Genomic DNA, 13,627 nt, shown 5'->3' with positions numbered 1-13,627 from the left:
TTGTCTCTCATAGCAGCTCCATTTTTAATGTTAAAGTGACAGATGAAGAGTGGAATAAACTCTGAAGCAGTGCCCTCTGGAGGTCACATGACAGGAAGGAGTTGTGTGTTTTTGCTCCATTGTCAACTAAAGAGTAGTTCTCTGGCAATCACTTACCAGGAAGCCATAGCGCAGGAGCAGCCCCCTGGAGAGGTGGTCCATTTACAAGTTGACTTTCACCTAAGCTTGGTTGGAAGAATCGGCCTTCAGTCTTGACCAGCGGTGGAGGCAGGCACAGGTGGGCTCTCTACTGTTGCAGCTGTGTCCCACCAGCCAGCAGTGCCCTGGAACCTGGATGCCCTGTGGCCTACCTGGGGGTCCCTGTCAGGGTTTCACTTGGGTGCCATGTGACCAGACAAGGGCCCACCTGACAGCTCAAAGGTAGCAGTTTCTCTTCATGACTGGAAAGAAAGGAGTAGTGATGGCCTGAAGTTGAGGTAATGCTAAATCAAGCTATGATCTGCCTGCCAGGGAGGAAGCCATGGCTGTGCCCTGCACTGGCATCGGCAACAGGAGTTCACATGGATGAGGCCCCGGGAGAGCCTGCCTGTTCCCACCAGCATCATCTCGGGGACATCCTTTGGGATGTGACTGCGAGGTAAGGAACGACCCTCCAGAAAGGAGGCCAGCTTGAAGGATATGGGAGGATGCAGTGGGATGCTCTGTGCCTTCCCAGTCCTTCAAGTCACTAGGGTCAGCAGGCAGAGGCCACCATTCATGGCTCAGGTCACTGTCCTCTTGTGCCTTCAGCTGCTGTCTGAGGCTGTCGAGGGTACAGGAGAGTTTCATTTTCAAGTAAGCACTTGGGTGGGCTGGGGTTGCAGGGGTTCCAACAGAAAAGCTTGAAAACCAGAAAACTGGGTGGGGGTCACAGACAAATCACATGTCCTTGGCCACTTAAGACACTGGTTTGTCCTCCTGAGTGGCTTGGGAAGTTCGGAGAATCTCCAGGAGAAGTGAGTGCTCTTAAGCCCCATGACAACCATCGGGGGGCACTAGGCTAGCGAAAGGACTAGGCTAGGTCCACGCCCAGGGCACGCCTGTGTTCGTGCAGACATTCATCTGGAACCTAGACTCGGAAATAGCCTATGAGCAGCTCTGCATGCAGGCCTGCAGCAACTGCCAGGGTGCAAGGGTAAGAAACCATCGGCAGACACAGCTGAGATACCCACTGTACCTCCCAGCCTGCAAGGGGGTGGGTGTGCTTCTGGGCTGAGTGCTACCACGAGCTGAACAACAGCAAAGCTTCCAGAAGCACAGAGTGTCCGTGTGGTCACCAGCATCCCCAGTACGGTCCTAAAGGTGTGGACTAACAGATTCCATGGGCAGACTGAAGTGATTTACATGTAAAACATTTAAATGTAAACCAAGCATAACTTAAATCAGAACCAAAAGAAATCCAAAGACACTTGGCCATGGAGAAGACTGAACACACACAGGACGCCCCAGACACAGCCGTTACTGGACGCCATTTCATTGTGCCAACATTACACTCCCCCTGCGTCATGCTGCCTGGCACTGCACTCCAGCACGGGGCCCATCCTCGTCCTCCTCATAGGCCTCACGCTGTGGGCGCCAGCCCTGCTCGCTGGCACTGAACTCCTGCAGCTCCGCCTGCTCCATGTCCTCTGTGACCCGCACCTTCTGCCGCGGGGGCAACAAGGCTTCCAGCTGTGGCAGTTTCTCTGGGGACAGCCAGTGCTGCTCAGGGAAGGTCACCTGTGAGAGGGGACAGAATGAGTGGCTCATCCCTTCCAGCAGGGCAGCAGTGCAGCATCCCTCGGATCAAACGCAGTGCACTCACCAGAAACTGTATGACCAGTGTCCCCTTCTCCAGGGGGGCCTTGTAGATAGGCATCCCCTCGTTGCGCACACATCGCAGGTCCCCATGCTTTATCACCTCACCTGCCACAGAGAAGATCAAGGGTGACACAGGAAGCCAGGGCCTGCGGTCACGGACAGTGGGGCAGGCCTAGGAGGTAGCAGGAGCGGGGGCCCTGGTGTCACACAGCAGACACCACTCTGCTCTAGCAAGTCCTCTAAACTGCTGGTCTTACTGCGTCCACCTGGCCCAAGAGGGGATTTTCAACCCAGTCACAGGCTGTGTGTGTGTGTGTGTGTGTGTGTGTGTGTCTGTCTGTCTGTCTGTCTGTCTGTGTCTGTGTCCTCCTCCTACCAGGGCTCCATTCCATTAGGATGTCAATGGGTCTAGGACAGAACTCAGGCCTGGGCCTTACCTTCCTCCACAGGAATGGAGAATTCAAATACTGGGGGGGGGGGGGGCGCGTATGTAGAGCAAAAAATTAAAACAGAGAAAGAATTTTCCACCACACTGCTGTGCTTTCCACAATCCTTGAACCAGTGTGTGTATACACCCCACCCCCGGCCCATGGTGTAAAATGTTAACAGGTAAAACCAGCTATGGGGCCTCCTGTTGTTTTTATTTTCATAACTTTTTGTAAATTTGAAATTATTTTCAACTAAAAAAGTTTTTTAAAAAACACAAACTTAGGTCAAGACTTAGAAATATGAGAGGAAACAGGGAGAAACAGAATAGGCCAGCACAGTGGGCAGGGAGACAACAGAGGACCAGGCCAGAGCAGGGGAGCTCTTGAGGGTGGCCCAGGGGTGTCACTGGTTCTGTGGACTCCAGGTCTTATCACAACCACCATGGTCACCACGCCCAGCACAAGCTTATCAGCTGGTCACCTCCCAGCCACCCCTCCCTGCCCAGCTCATCCAAGGTGAAGCAGCTTCTGACCTGTGACCAGGAAGGCACCGGAGCAGCACTATGGATGGCTACAGCCAGGCCTGGGTGTCAGGCATACAAACAGCTGTGTGCTTCCTGGGAAGGGCTTAAACAAGGCCTGGACCTGGCCTTGCCCTGCCCACACCCTCCCCCTATGTGGTGGGTACTCTAGGACCCACACAGGGCCAGCACCCACCAGGCTATGGTGACCACCAATCCTGCGAGGTTAAGCCCAGACCCCAGACCTCCTTCGTTCCCTGGCACCCTCCAAAGCGAAGCAGCCAGGCAATGTTTTGGTGTCAGAAAACTTGATTTTAAACCCTGTCTCCTGTTCAGTTGGCAATACAGAGGCAGAGGGAAATGTGGATAAATCCATACACAGCTCAATTGACAGAAAAACACCACGGTTTCTAACAGCAGCTGTGTTCCCTTCTACTAAACTTCTTTAAAATTGAAGTGCTAGGTGTGGTGGTGCATGCCTGTCATCTCGGCACTTGGGGCTGAGGCAGAAGTGTCACTGAGTTTGAGGCCAGCCTAGACTACATAGTGAGAGCTCATATTAAAAACCAATAATAGTAATAACAGAAATAAAAAAATAAAATTGAAGTTTAATTGACAGATTGCCGCTAGAATTTCAGACCCCAAGATTCCTATTGGTTGCTTCTGCCCCCATTTCTGTGGGTTTTTTCCTTCCCCTAGGAAAACAGAAAGGAAAGGAAATCCTCCAATCATTATAGATGACTTTAGAGAAAATCAGATCCCAGTCCCAGAGGTCACCACACCTAGCACCCAGAGCAAGCACAGAGGGGCGCACTGGGGATGTTACCTGGTCTGGTTGTGATAACAAGGACTCGATCATCCAGTGTATTTATAGTCTTCTTGAAGCCACAAAGAGCTTCAGAAAGCTGAATTTTCATTTTCATAATCAAGTCATGGCCTCGTCTCTGAAAGACACTATGATCCTTCTGATCAAGCACAATTATGACATCGCCAGGCTCCAGCTCAGGCTCCTGGTCTCCTTCGCCATGAAATAGTATCTTTTGCCCATCTTTCATACCTATGGAACATTAGCCCTTGCTGATTAGCCATTTCTCATAAAAACCATATTTTCCCTGAGCTTTTGAAGAAGGAACACAGAGTTCTGTGGGGCTTCTCTACTCAGGGAGGCCACACTGTGAGCATGAGGCTACCACCCACCTCCCAGATGGCACATAGTTCTGGGGACTGAGGAGGACAGGACAGCTAGCGAGTCTCTGACACATAGTATGAACATAAGCACAGGAGTCCTGTCGCCGTACTTGAGTTGGTATGAGTGTTGATTCTTGGACTTTTGGTCTGTGGGCATGGAAAGCCACCATCCAATGATGGCACCAAGCATGACAAGCAGCAAGGGAAGATGATCTATATGGAAGAATCTGATGCCGCAGGCAGGGTTATGGAGGAAAGGGGCATGAGCTATTGAGACATGAGCTCTGATGGGGAACAGAAAATACGGACCCCAAAGGAGGGGACAGAACCCGCTTGGAGAGGGCAGTAAATCACAGCTGAGGTGAAGTAAGACTTGGGGGCCTCAGAAAACCTTAAAAGAGGTTGGCTGTGATTGCAGGGAAGCAGATGCAACAGGAAACCCTTGGCAGATGGCACGGGATGAACATATGGCCAGGAGGGTCAAGGGAGCCCTGGAGTCAGGACGACTCCTGGCACACCCTAGCATCCTGTGGTTCCAGGTTGTGCGCAGCTCAAGTCTCTGGTGCCAAGCCTGAGGAGGAGCACCAGTTCCACTCAGCCTCACCTTTCTCCACGTGTACCTCAATAATCTTCTTTTCCCGGATCACCTTGGCGCCGCTGCAGTTTTCGCACCGGTCCTTGGGGTTGATGCGCTCGCCCTGGCCCTTGCACTCCACACACACAGTCTGGATCTGCTGCACCATGCCGGGCCCAATCTGCTGGATGTGGATCTGCATCCCCCGCCCCTTGCACAGCGGGCATTTCTCCACAGAGTCCTTCTTCCCACCAATGCCTGGGGATGTGGGAGGGTGACAGGGGTAAGGACTCTGCTGTTCCCTTCCCAGATCCCACAAGGCACCACAGCAGGACGACAGGAAATCTCCTGCTTCAGGGGGCATGGGCTGGACATTTCTTTACACTAATGAAAAGCACTGTGGAGAGTCTGAAGGGGCCTAGCCACACAGACAATACCAGATGTAAACAAGTGACCTCATACGATTGTGTTTTGGACTCTATTGATTCAAATGTATTAAGTTAGCCTCGTCAATTGCACTTTCTTTCATCTATCCCAGGGTAGAAAAACACTAAGAGTCAGAAACCAGAGAGATGGATGGGCAGATATTCAAAGGACAGGAACTCTGCCAATGGAAGTGGCCACCAGCTTGGACAATTATCTTTCAGACAGTGGAACCTTGGCCACACCAGAATGGATGGTCATTAAATGATGGCCAGACTGCATGTTCACTAAAGCTCTGCTGGACCCAGCCAGATGCAACCAGTCAAGTGTTGAGGGATTACAACAGACTATTTCAGAAAAACCTCCCCAACCCTGAGGTTAGGTGAGTTGTTTTAATTTGGGCATCTTAAAAATAACTATCAGGAATGGCCACATAGCTCAGCAGATTAAAGCACCTGCAAGCAGGCACAAGGGGCTGGGGAGTCAATCCCTGGGTCTGCCGTGCCAGTCCCACCCCTGGGGTGCGCTGAGTTGGCAATTGAGACTGGGTGTGGTGGCGCACGCCTGCAATCCCAGCTCTTGGGAGGCTGTAAACAGGTGGATCACTATAAGTCCAATCTAGTAGTGAGACCCTGAACAACCTGTAGACCCTTCCTTAAAATAATAAATAAATAAATAAAAATAACTATCAACAAATTAAATATGCAGCCCACATAAAACATCCATTTGGGAAATAGCTGTGGCCTCAGGCTGCCTACTGGTAGACAGTGCCTGACCCTTGAGTTGGATAAAATGTTATTTTTTTCCTCTTTGCTCTGAAAAAGCAGACTTACTTCTACACCTATGGGATCAGAACTGTGAGATTCATTCAAAAATTAAAATTTTACCTTCACATTTTTCACAAATTATATTTTTCTGGAGGGCTAATTTCTTGGTGATTCCATTATACAAGTCTTCCAGAGTTACCGACAACTGATGCACAACATTCTTTCCTTATAAGAGGGGGAAAAAAAAGGTTAGTAATAGGGTAAGAAACAGACTGCAGTGTTGAGTTCCACCCACATGGCCCTGTGCTGTAAGTATCCTGGTTCCTCCTCCTCCTCTCCTGCAGGAGGTACATTCTCCTTGCACTTGTTCTACCCTCCGTCCTCTGCCAGCACTGAGAGTTAACACCTCATCTAATATGAACTAGTTCTCAATCATTTATGGGCGTCAGCAAAAAGACTTTCCACCTTTATTTTCTGAGAAAAAAAAATTTGAGAACAGGGAGTTTCCTGACAGATATAGAAGACTCAGTGACAGTTGACAACAATGTTAGCAATGATGTTGGTGATCCACGTCTTCCTGATGAAAGCAGCCCTTCCTCACAGATAAATGTGTGATAGCCAGAACTGCCTCCTGGGGCACCGATTTCTTGTTTCTATAATTTGTCCCCAAGTGTGAACTATTTCCTTTGCCCAGCTCTTGTATCTGCACCCAGAACGGTGGGCACCTATCCCTCAAGGAGGGACAACTCCTAAGGCTGGATCTTCCTGCTACCCACTGTCCTTGCTGCCTCTGGGACAAGATGTCCTGGTTGCCTGGTTGTCATCTCTGAGAGATGATGTAATGAAGGGCGTGAAGTTGTTCATCTTAATGCAGCAAGCAGCTGGGCAAAAGAATGTCCAGAGTTTTAATCACATCTACTTCATCAATTACATGAGCAGGTTACATACCAGAGGACAGGCAGGGACTGTTCCTTAATTGATGACTTTCAGCACAGGATGTTCACAGGATTGGCAGTGAAGTTTTTAAAGCTCAAAGTCAATTATAATGTGAGCACTAATGCCTTTCTCCAGGGAAGTCATTGACCAAAACCAAATTTCTTACAACAATACAGAGCTTTTTTTTTTCTCCTGATTTTATCAAGGGATGTAGTTAAGCTGGGTTGTCTATCTTGTTTTAGGATGCAAGGCAGCTTATCAGCAGTCACAGGGCAGGAGTAAAGGGACTGGGACACACAGAACCACTGACCGCAGAGATGATTTCTGAAGCCTGGTGAAGGAAAAATGAGGAAGAGCAAACCCCAGAACTGGAGGCCATTTATAAAACATGAGGAGGTGAATTTTGTTATCCAGAAAACCCTTAGCTGGCTAGGAGAATGTGATGGCACTGAATGCAGCAGGTTCCACCTGGAATGGGACAACCAGCTGGCTCTGGATTAGGCGGGGACCCACGCCAAAGGCGAGGGCAGGTAGATTTCTCCCTCAGGAGACCCTCATGCCTCAACCCCACAAGAGAGGACAAAAGGGCCTTGACCTTTCTCCTTTCTATCCACAATCGCATTTGCTCCTTCATCCAGGACTTGAAGGCTGTAAGAGTTGCTAAGCATACTAGTCTAGTGACTCCTCACTGAAACTTCTCCTTGGGCAACGAGCTCTTTGATTATTTCTGATTTGTGGACTCTTTCCTCTGCCCAGCTCTTGTATCTGCACCCAGGATGGTGAACACCTGGTCCTCAGGAACAGACAACTCTTGAGACAAGGAACGAGCTCATGATCCCCAAACGTGACAATTGTACCCTTGTAAACACAATCCATCCTGATTCCAGCAATGTGTGCAATTTTGCAAACAACAAAACTTGCTTTCATCTCTTTAGAAACATTTACCTCGTCTGTCTCTCGCCATCCGTCCTCCACCACCAAAGAACATGTCAAAGATGTCCATGGGGGAGGAGAAGCTGGGGCTGCCTGAGCCTCCTTCTTTAATCGCCTGTTCCCCGCCCTGGTCATAAATCTCCCTTTTCTTTGGGTCTGAGAGCACTTCATAGGCCTGGGATATGAGTTTAAACTTTAAAAGAAGAGAGAAAAACATTTTAAGAGAGAGAGGAGGTTTGAGTCTTTTTTTTATTATTATTAAAAGAAACACACCATTGAAATAGAAACCAATCTCAGAGGGGCCTGTACTCAATCCCTCCAGCTGCTGGGAGCTGCCTTCTACTTGGCTTGCTTCTTCTCTAAGTGGGACACACAGGACCACTGCTATGGAGGAACTGATGAGGACACTGCGAGAACTAGAGAGAAAGCAGGGTGAAGGAAAGTTTCTCCCCACTATGGCTGTACCAGGCAGGAAAGTGGAGTCCAGCAAGGAGCAGTGAGCACCAGCCCAGCTGCCTCTGTCACCGGACATAGCCCAGGACTCCAGGTGCTTCCATGGCTTTGAGTTTCCAGGGATCAGTTTACTCAAGGAGTGTGGAGTTCACCTGCAGGCACTTGTGGGCACCCCGCACACGCCAGACAGAGTTCAAGCTGCACTCACGTTCCCCGGATGTCTGTCCCTTCCTAGGTCTCCCGGACACTGCAGCTACTGACACCACCAACCACACCCTACAACAGACCCCACTGGTGCTACCTTCCCACTGGTGTCCCTGAGACAGACACAGTATCCAAGTGTGACATTGCTGCCAAAACTCGGCCAGTGGAACCCAACTGTCAGAATCAGAAAACTCATTGTGCGAAAGTAAGGAAACCAAACAGGGTGAGTGTGGATTCTCCACAGGAGAAAAGGTACCAAAGGCATTATAGGAACAAGCGAAGAAATGCAGTTTTTAAGAAACCTTACACTTCTTGTATTTGATAACTGTACTATGGTTACCTACAAAGGTGTCCTTGTTCCTAGGAAAAACAGGCTGAACTAATTAGCACTGAGTGCCTGTGATATAAGCAAATAGTATTAATAAAGCAGTGTGCTTTCTCTGCATGAATATTTTTATTAACCTAACAGAGACCACTAGCAGTCATTAATTATCACTGGTGGGCCAGTTGAAGGGATGCAGGTATTCCCTGGGCTACTCTCATCTCTTCTCCAAGCATGTGGACAGCTCCAAAACATGACCTGAACACTAAATTCCATCCTCCTCCCCGTTGCCACCATCCACCTTGGCTCGCCATGCCCTTAGCAGCCTGGACCACTGCACCAGCTTCTCTGCCCCGCTTCCAGCTTCTCTTCACCCTCACCAATGCCCTGCCCAAACCTCCCTGACAGCCCTAGTCCCTGAGAGTAAAAGCTGGTCCCAGGTCACCTAGCAACCTGACCCATCCTCTCCTGGACCAAGGTCTGCGCAAGCTCTGCCAACCTCTTTGCTTTCCTCCAGGATCACTCCATTCTTCAGCACAAACATTGTAGCATATGAGTGAGGTGCTGTGTTGGACAACTGGAAAGCAGTAAGCCCATGCTGTCCCTAGCAAGTCTGAGCCTGTCTGCAAGTCAGGGTCACACAGCACATTCCATGCAGATGCCTACCAAACACCATGGGTACTTACAGAACCCCAGGCTTACTAGATGAAGCCTAGAGTCACTGAAGCATTTGATCATAAGCTGGGTCTCATAGGGAAGGGGACCTCCCTGCCTTTCGTGTCCCCCCGCCCCAGTCTCTGGGACCTAGGACTCCAGCTTCTAACTCAGCTCCTGCCTGGACCCCTTCCCTCTGCTAGAGATGAAAGCTCTGACCTTTCAGACTGTGATCTTCTGCACAAAACCTCCATGGCCAATGAGGCAGCTGGAGAAGATGGCCTTAGAAGACAACACAGCAACTTGAAAAGTATTTATGATAAAATGCTGAGTGAAGAGAGAGGGAAAGAAGCCCATGTACCAGGCTGGCCATATACAGTCACCTTGGGAGAAGTTTCTCTAAGACACACAGGGGTGTTCTTAGTGATGTTTTTTTCTGTACTCTGAAACGTCACATTGTCAGGATTTTTACCTTGAAGAGCTACTATTCAAACTAAAAGTGACCAAGAAATTGGCCAAAAGACCAAACTCATCTCAACAGGGCAGCAGCCAGGAAGATACCCCCATTGCGACCCCGAAAGGGATCACTTTGCTGGCTGCCATCTGCCACCCCAGGTCTTGCAGAAAACCAGCTGCAGAGGAGACAGATAAACAGAGCAATGTGTGACAACAAACGCAGGCTGCCTGACACTTAGCAACACAGGACAACTGGGCAAAAACAAAGACCAACACCCACAGCCTTCTCAGTTGTCCCAGTGCAAAGTGGAAAAGGATCAGCTAATCTATTTTTGAAGAGACATTAATAATGCAGTGACAAATTCAGGTGGAAAAAAATAAAAAAGTGTCTTCCAATGAAAATACAGTCACAAAGTTAGGTGGAGGAAAAAAAGAGTTCTGCTTAAATTATGTAAAGACCTTCACAATAAACAAAAGTTCTGCAGTGTGGCCAGCCTAGACAGGGAGTGCTTGGCGAGTGAAAAGATGAACAGGCCGACCCTGGGAAGCTGGGCAGTGGGGTGTCTGCACAAATGATTTACATTTGATTCGAATGCAAATGCCCACTGGCTTCCCCAGCTCCCTCCTCCTGGCAGTCTCCCTCCATTCCACCTCCTTATGTTGCTCTCTTGCTCTGTACACACCCAGAATGTGTTAAGGTGCACATCTCCTTTGGCACCCCATGGCATAGCTGGACACATGCTGCCCATGCTAGACACAGGTAGAGGACAAGTAGTCACCACGAAAGCCTATGAGCACTGGGCCAAAGATAGCTCCCAGGAAGATGTCCCCCTGGCACTAAATGAAAGCTCTTGTCCCTTTTATGGAAGGGAGGGAAGGAAAAGCATTCCTGGTGCTAGGCACATTGCAGACCACCCCCCTGCAAACTGAGAGGGGCTGCTGGACCTCCCTGCTAAGTGCTTTACTGGCTTGACATGAATGCATGGCTTGGCTAGAAATATGTATTAGTTAAAAACCAAGCAAACAACATGCCCAGACAGGCATATACAGAGTGAAAGTTATACACATATAAAGAGCAAAGCTACTTTTTTTTTTTCTTTTAAGCTTCAGATCTCAAGAGCATACTCATTTCACTCAATATGCACACGGCTGTGAACTCACACAGGGTAATGACTATGAGGATTGACCTAAAACCAGGTCAGAGGCTTTCCCACACACAGCTGCTGCCAGCCAGCTGGAACATGAACTGACAAGCCAGGAGCCCTCAGAAGAGACACCAGTGACAGGGAGCAAGTCTGTGAATCACACAGCAAGCCTGGGACATTCAGAGCTACAGTAAGCCAGCTAAATATAGAGGGATTGGACGCCGGCAGGGAGGGACGAACGGTCTCGCACTGAAGCATTTTAAACTTATGACAGTCACATTCAGCACAAGGCTAAATATAAATATTCTATCACTGTTCCACCAGCCGACCTTCCCTGAGCAGTTGGTCCCAGCTGGCAATAACTAAGGCAGGCAGGTCTTTTGATCCATGTATTGTCGCCTCAGTTCTAAAGGCTAGCTGGTGATGGTGGCTTCAAAAGTGGCCTAGGATCACTGCTATCAGCTGTTCTGGCCTCTTCAGGATTCCCAGAGTTTTGTAAGAAAATGGCCAGCAGTGAAGGGACACCTGGCTGTCCTTCATGATCCAAGTCACCTATTCAGGTGGGCTGTGTCATCCTAGGACAGAGGCAGGATGTCGCTGTAAATGACAGGACAAGTTTAATTTAGGTCTCTCAGAACTGGCATGCCCAGCCTATGAGGCACCCAGGATTGACTGTGGTCAATGAAACTGGAACACGCATGACAAATAGCTGTGTGGGTCCCAGATTCCTCTGTGTCTGCGAGTTGGGTGGGCAAGAGGGAACTCTAGGAGGGACCTGGGTGTGTGCAAAGCAGATTGGAGGACAGGAAGTCACCCCACTGTTAGTGACAGAGAACCTAGCACAATGCAGCCCAGTGACCCACAGTGTCAACTGGTGCCCCACTTCTGCCACTGCCTTAGAGTCCCATGGGGGCCCTACAGGAGCCTTCATGCCTAGACCCAAGGGATTGAGATCTCAGTCACTGGTGGAGTGACAGAGACTGGCAGGTGCTAGGGTCTTGGTCCCTGCCCCCACCAGCAGATTGGACTACCCTGATCCCAGTGCCCACCACCTCTGCCACACTCTTTGTTCCCCCCACTCCACCCCCTGTCCCAAGTTCCTACACCTGGTCTGTGGTCCCCTGTCCTGTCCTCCCTGCCCCCATCCCAGTCCACTTGGTTCCCAGGACCCCCTGCCCCTATCCCAGTCCCCTGCACCCACATCCCGTTTTTCTGCCTGGGGTTTTCGTGGGGTGGAAGCGCATAGCACCCTACCTGGTTACCAGGTCCTTTATCTCCCCGCAGTCTCCCGGGGGCCCCTGTCCCCCCTGGATTTCTCCTACCCCTTACTCCCTTTTCTCCTCGGCTGCTCGGTCTCCTGATCCCCCTCGGCCACCCAGGGCCCCTGTGCCCCTCCCCATCCCCTTCAGTTCCCCCCGCCCTGTCCCCGTCCCCGCACCCGGTCGCCCTCGCTCGGGTTCTTGTCGGGGTGGTAGCGCAGCGCCAGCCTCCGGTAGGCCCTGCGGATCTCGTCGGGCGCCGCGCTCGGCTTCACGCCCAGGACGTCGTAGAACTGCGTCTCCTTCACCATCGCCACGGTCCCTGCGCCACGGTCCCTGAGCCGGCGTCACCGTTGTCACTGTCACCGCCCCGGCGCTAGCGCCTCCCGCCTGCCCGCCCGCCCGGCTCCCCACGGTTTTATCGGTGCGGGCGGGCGTAGTGACGGAGGTGGAGACGGTAGCGACCGTGACGACCATGGCGACGGTGACGACACAGCACCCAGAACCTTCGCGGCTCCGCCCCGCCCGCAGCCGAGGCTCCGCCCTGCCTTGGGGTCTGGGTCGAGGTTGGGGTTCTAGTCAGTGGTCTAGGTCTCGTGGGCTGTGACAACCCACCCTTCTAGTCCCTGCCTAGCCTGTCGGGTTATATGGATCTTTGTGCAGTCACCGCCCCCACTGCAGTATTTAGAGGGTTTGGGGGAATAGGGGCTTAAGCCACAGTGGCCCCCATTACCTCAGGCCTGGGGTGGGTTTTCCAAGGCTGGGATGACCTTGATTCTTCCTGACAGTGGAGGGGCCTGAAGGTCCTGAGTTCACACAGTGGCCCCTCCCCTGCCCACAGGAACCAATGAGTCCCTGGGAGTGAGCAAGGGAGCCCTTAAGTCTCCTGAGGGGACAGGGGCCCTTCTTCCCTCAGAGGTGGTCCCCATCCGTGTGCCAGGCACCGAGGCAGGGCCATGCTAGGGTGATCAGAGTTGTCCCAGCCAGTGATTAGGGCCTCCATAGGCCCAGCTAGTGCACAGAAGCCAGAATGAAGACCCTCCCCCCCCGGAAGCTGACTGAGAAAGGCACCACCACTATCAGGGGGAGCTGCAGGCTTCCCTGACTTCTGCTGGACACGTGTGTGGTGAGGGATGAGGAGATATTGCCGCCTCCCAGGGGAGTCTGGTGGTTTGGGGGCCTGAGCCTGAACCCAGCCCTGCCTCTTTCCACCTTTAAAAGGAATGACAAGGACCTTAATGTCCAAGAGCAATGAATTTGTTCATTGCCAGTCTTGGGGATGTGATTTTTTCCTCTGACTTTGGCCCCTATAAATCAGTTACCTTGAGTAGATCCTCAGCTGGAGGTCAGGAAGTTTGGGTCCTAGAACCAGATAGCATCGATCACAAGGGGTGATTGAATACATAGTGAGGCTTTTGATCCAAGAAATTTTTTATCGGGGCTAGGGAGATGGCTCAGTGGAATAAGCGCTTCTCTGGCAAGTGCAAGGCCCTGAGTTCAATTCCTGGTTCCGCAAAAAAAAAAA

At 51.0% G+C, this 13,627-nt stretch overlaps 1 protein-coding gene across 2 annotated transcripts; it reads right to left on the bottom strand.

Moving 5' to 3' along the window:
- Positions 1 to 1,375: 1,375 nt before the first annotated feature.
- Positions 1,376 to 12,562, bottom strand: Dnaja4 (DnaJ heat shock protein family (Hsp40) member A4). 2 transcript variants are annotated; one of them, XM_023712444.1, is made up of 8 exons: positions 12,282 to 12,371; positions 7,883 to 8,025; positions 7,622 to 7,802; positions 5,861 to 5,965; positions 4,581 to 4,808; positions 3,615 to 3,845; positions 1,844 to 1,944; positions 1,376 to 1,758 (listed from the first exon to the last, which is right to left on the bottom strand). In XM_023712444.1, the coding sequence occupies exons 2-8, from the start codon at positions 7,883 to 7,885 to the stop codon at positions 1,543 to 1,545; spliced, it is 1,065 nt and encodes a 354-aa protein (XP_023568212.1). In that variant the 5' UTR covers positions 7,886 to 8,025; positions 12,282 to 12,371; the 3' UTR covers positions 1,376 to 1,542. The 2 variants fall into 2 exon arrangements, with proteins under 2 accessions (XP_023568212.1, XP_004628939.1); XM_004628882.2 differs by lacking the exon at positions 7,883 to 8,025 and having other exon boundaries at positions 12,282 to 12,562.
- Between the last annotated feature and the right edge of the window lie 1,065 nt (positions 12,563 to 13,627).

Source organism: Octodon degus, unplaced genomic scaffold (genome assembly GCF_000260255.1).
Source record: "Octodon degus isolate 3935 unplaced genomic scaffold, OctDeg1.0 scaffold00026, whole genome shotgun sequence".
In the NCBI taxonomy this organism is placed as follows: domain Eukaryota; kingdom Metazoa; phylum Chordata; class Mammalia; order Rodentia; family Octodontidae; genus Octodon; species Octodon degus.
The sequence above is the reverse complement of the archived record's forward strand: the minus strand, read 5'-3'. Positions and strand labels throughout refer to the sequence as shown.

Coding starts and splice junctions, on each gene's coding strand:
- Dnaja4 (XM_004628882.2), bottom strand. CDS start 12,413: ATGGTGAAGGAGACGCAGTTCTACGACGTCCTGGGCGTGAAGCCGAGC. Junction 5,966..7,621: donor GATGGCGAGAGACAGACGAG/GTAAATGTTTCT, acceptor CCCTCTTATAAG/GAAAGAATGTTGTGCATCAG. Junction 1,945..3,614: donor TGTTATCACAACCAGACCAG/GTAACATCCCCA, acceptor TCTCTGTGGCAG/GTGAGGTGATAAAGCATGGG.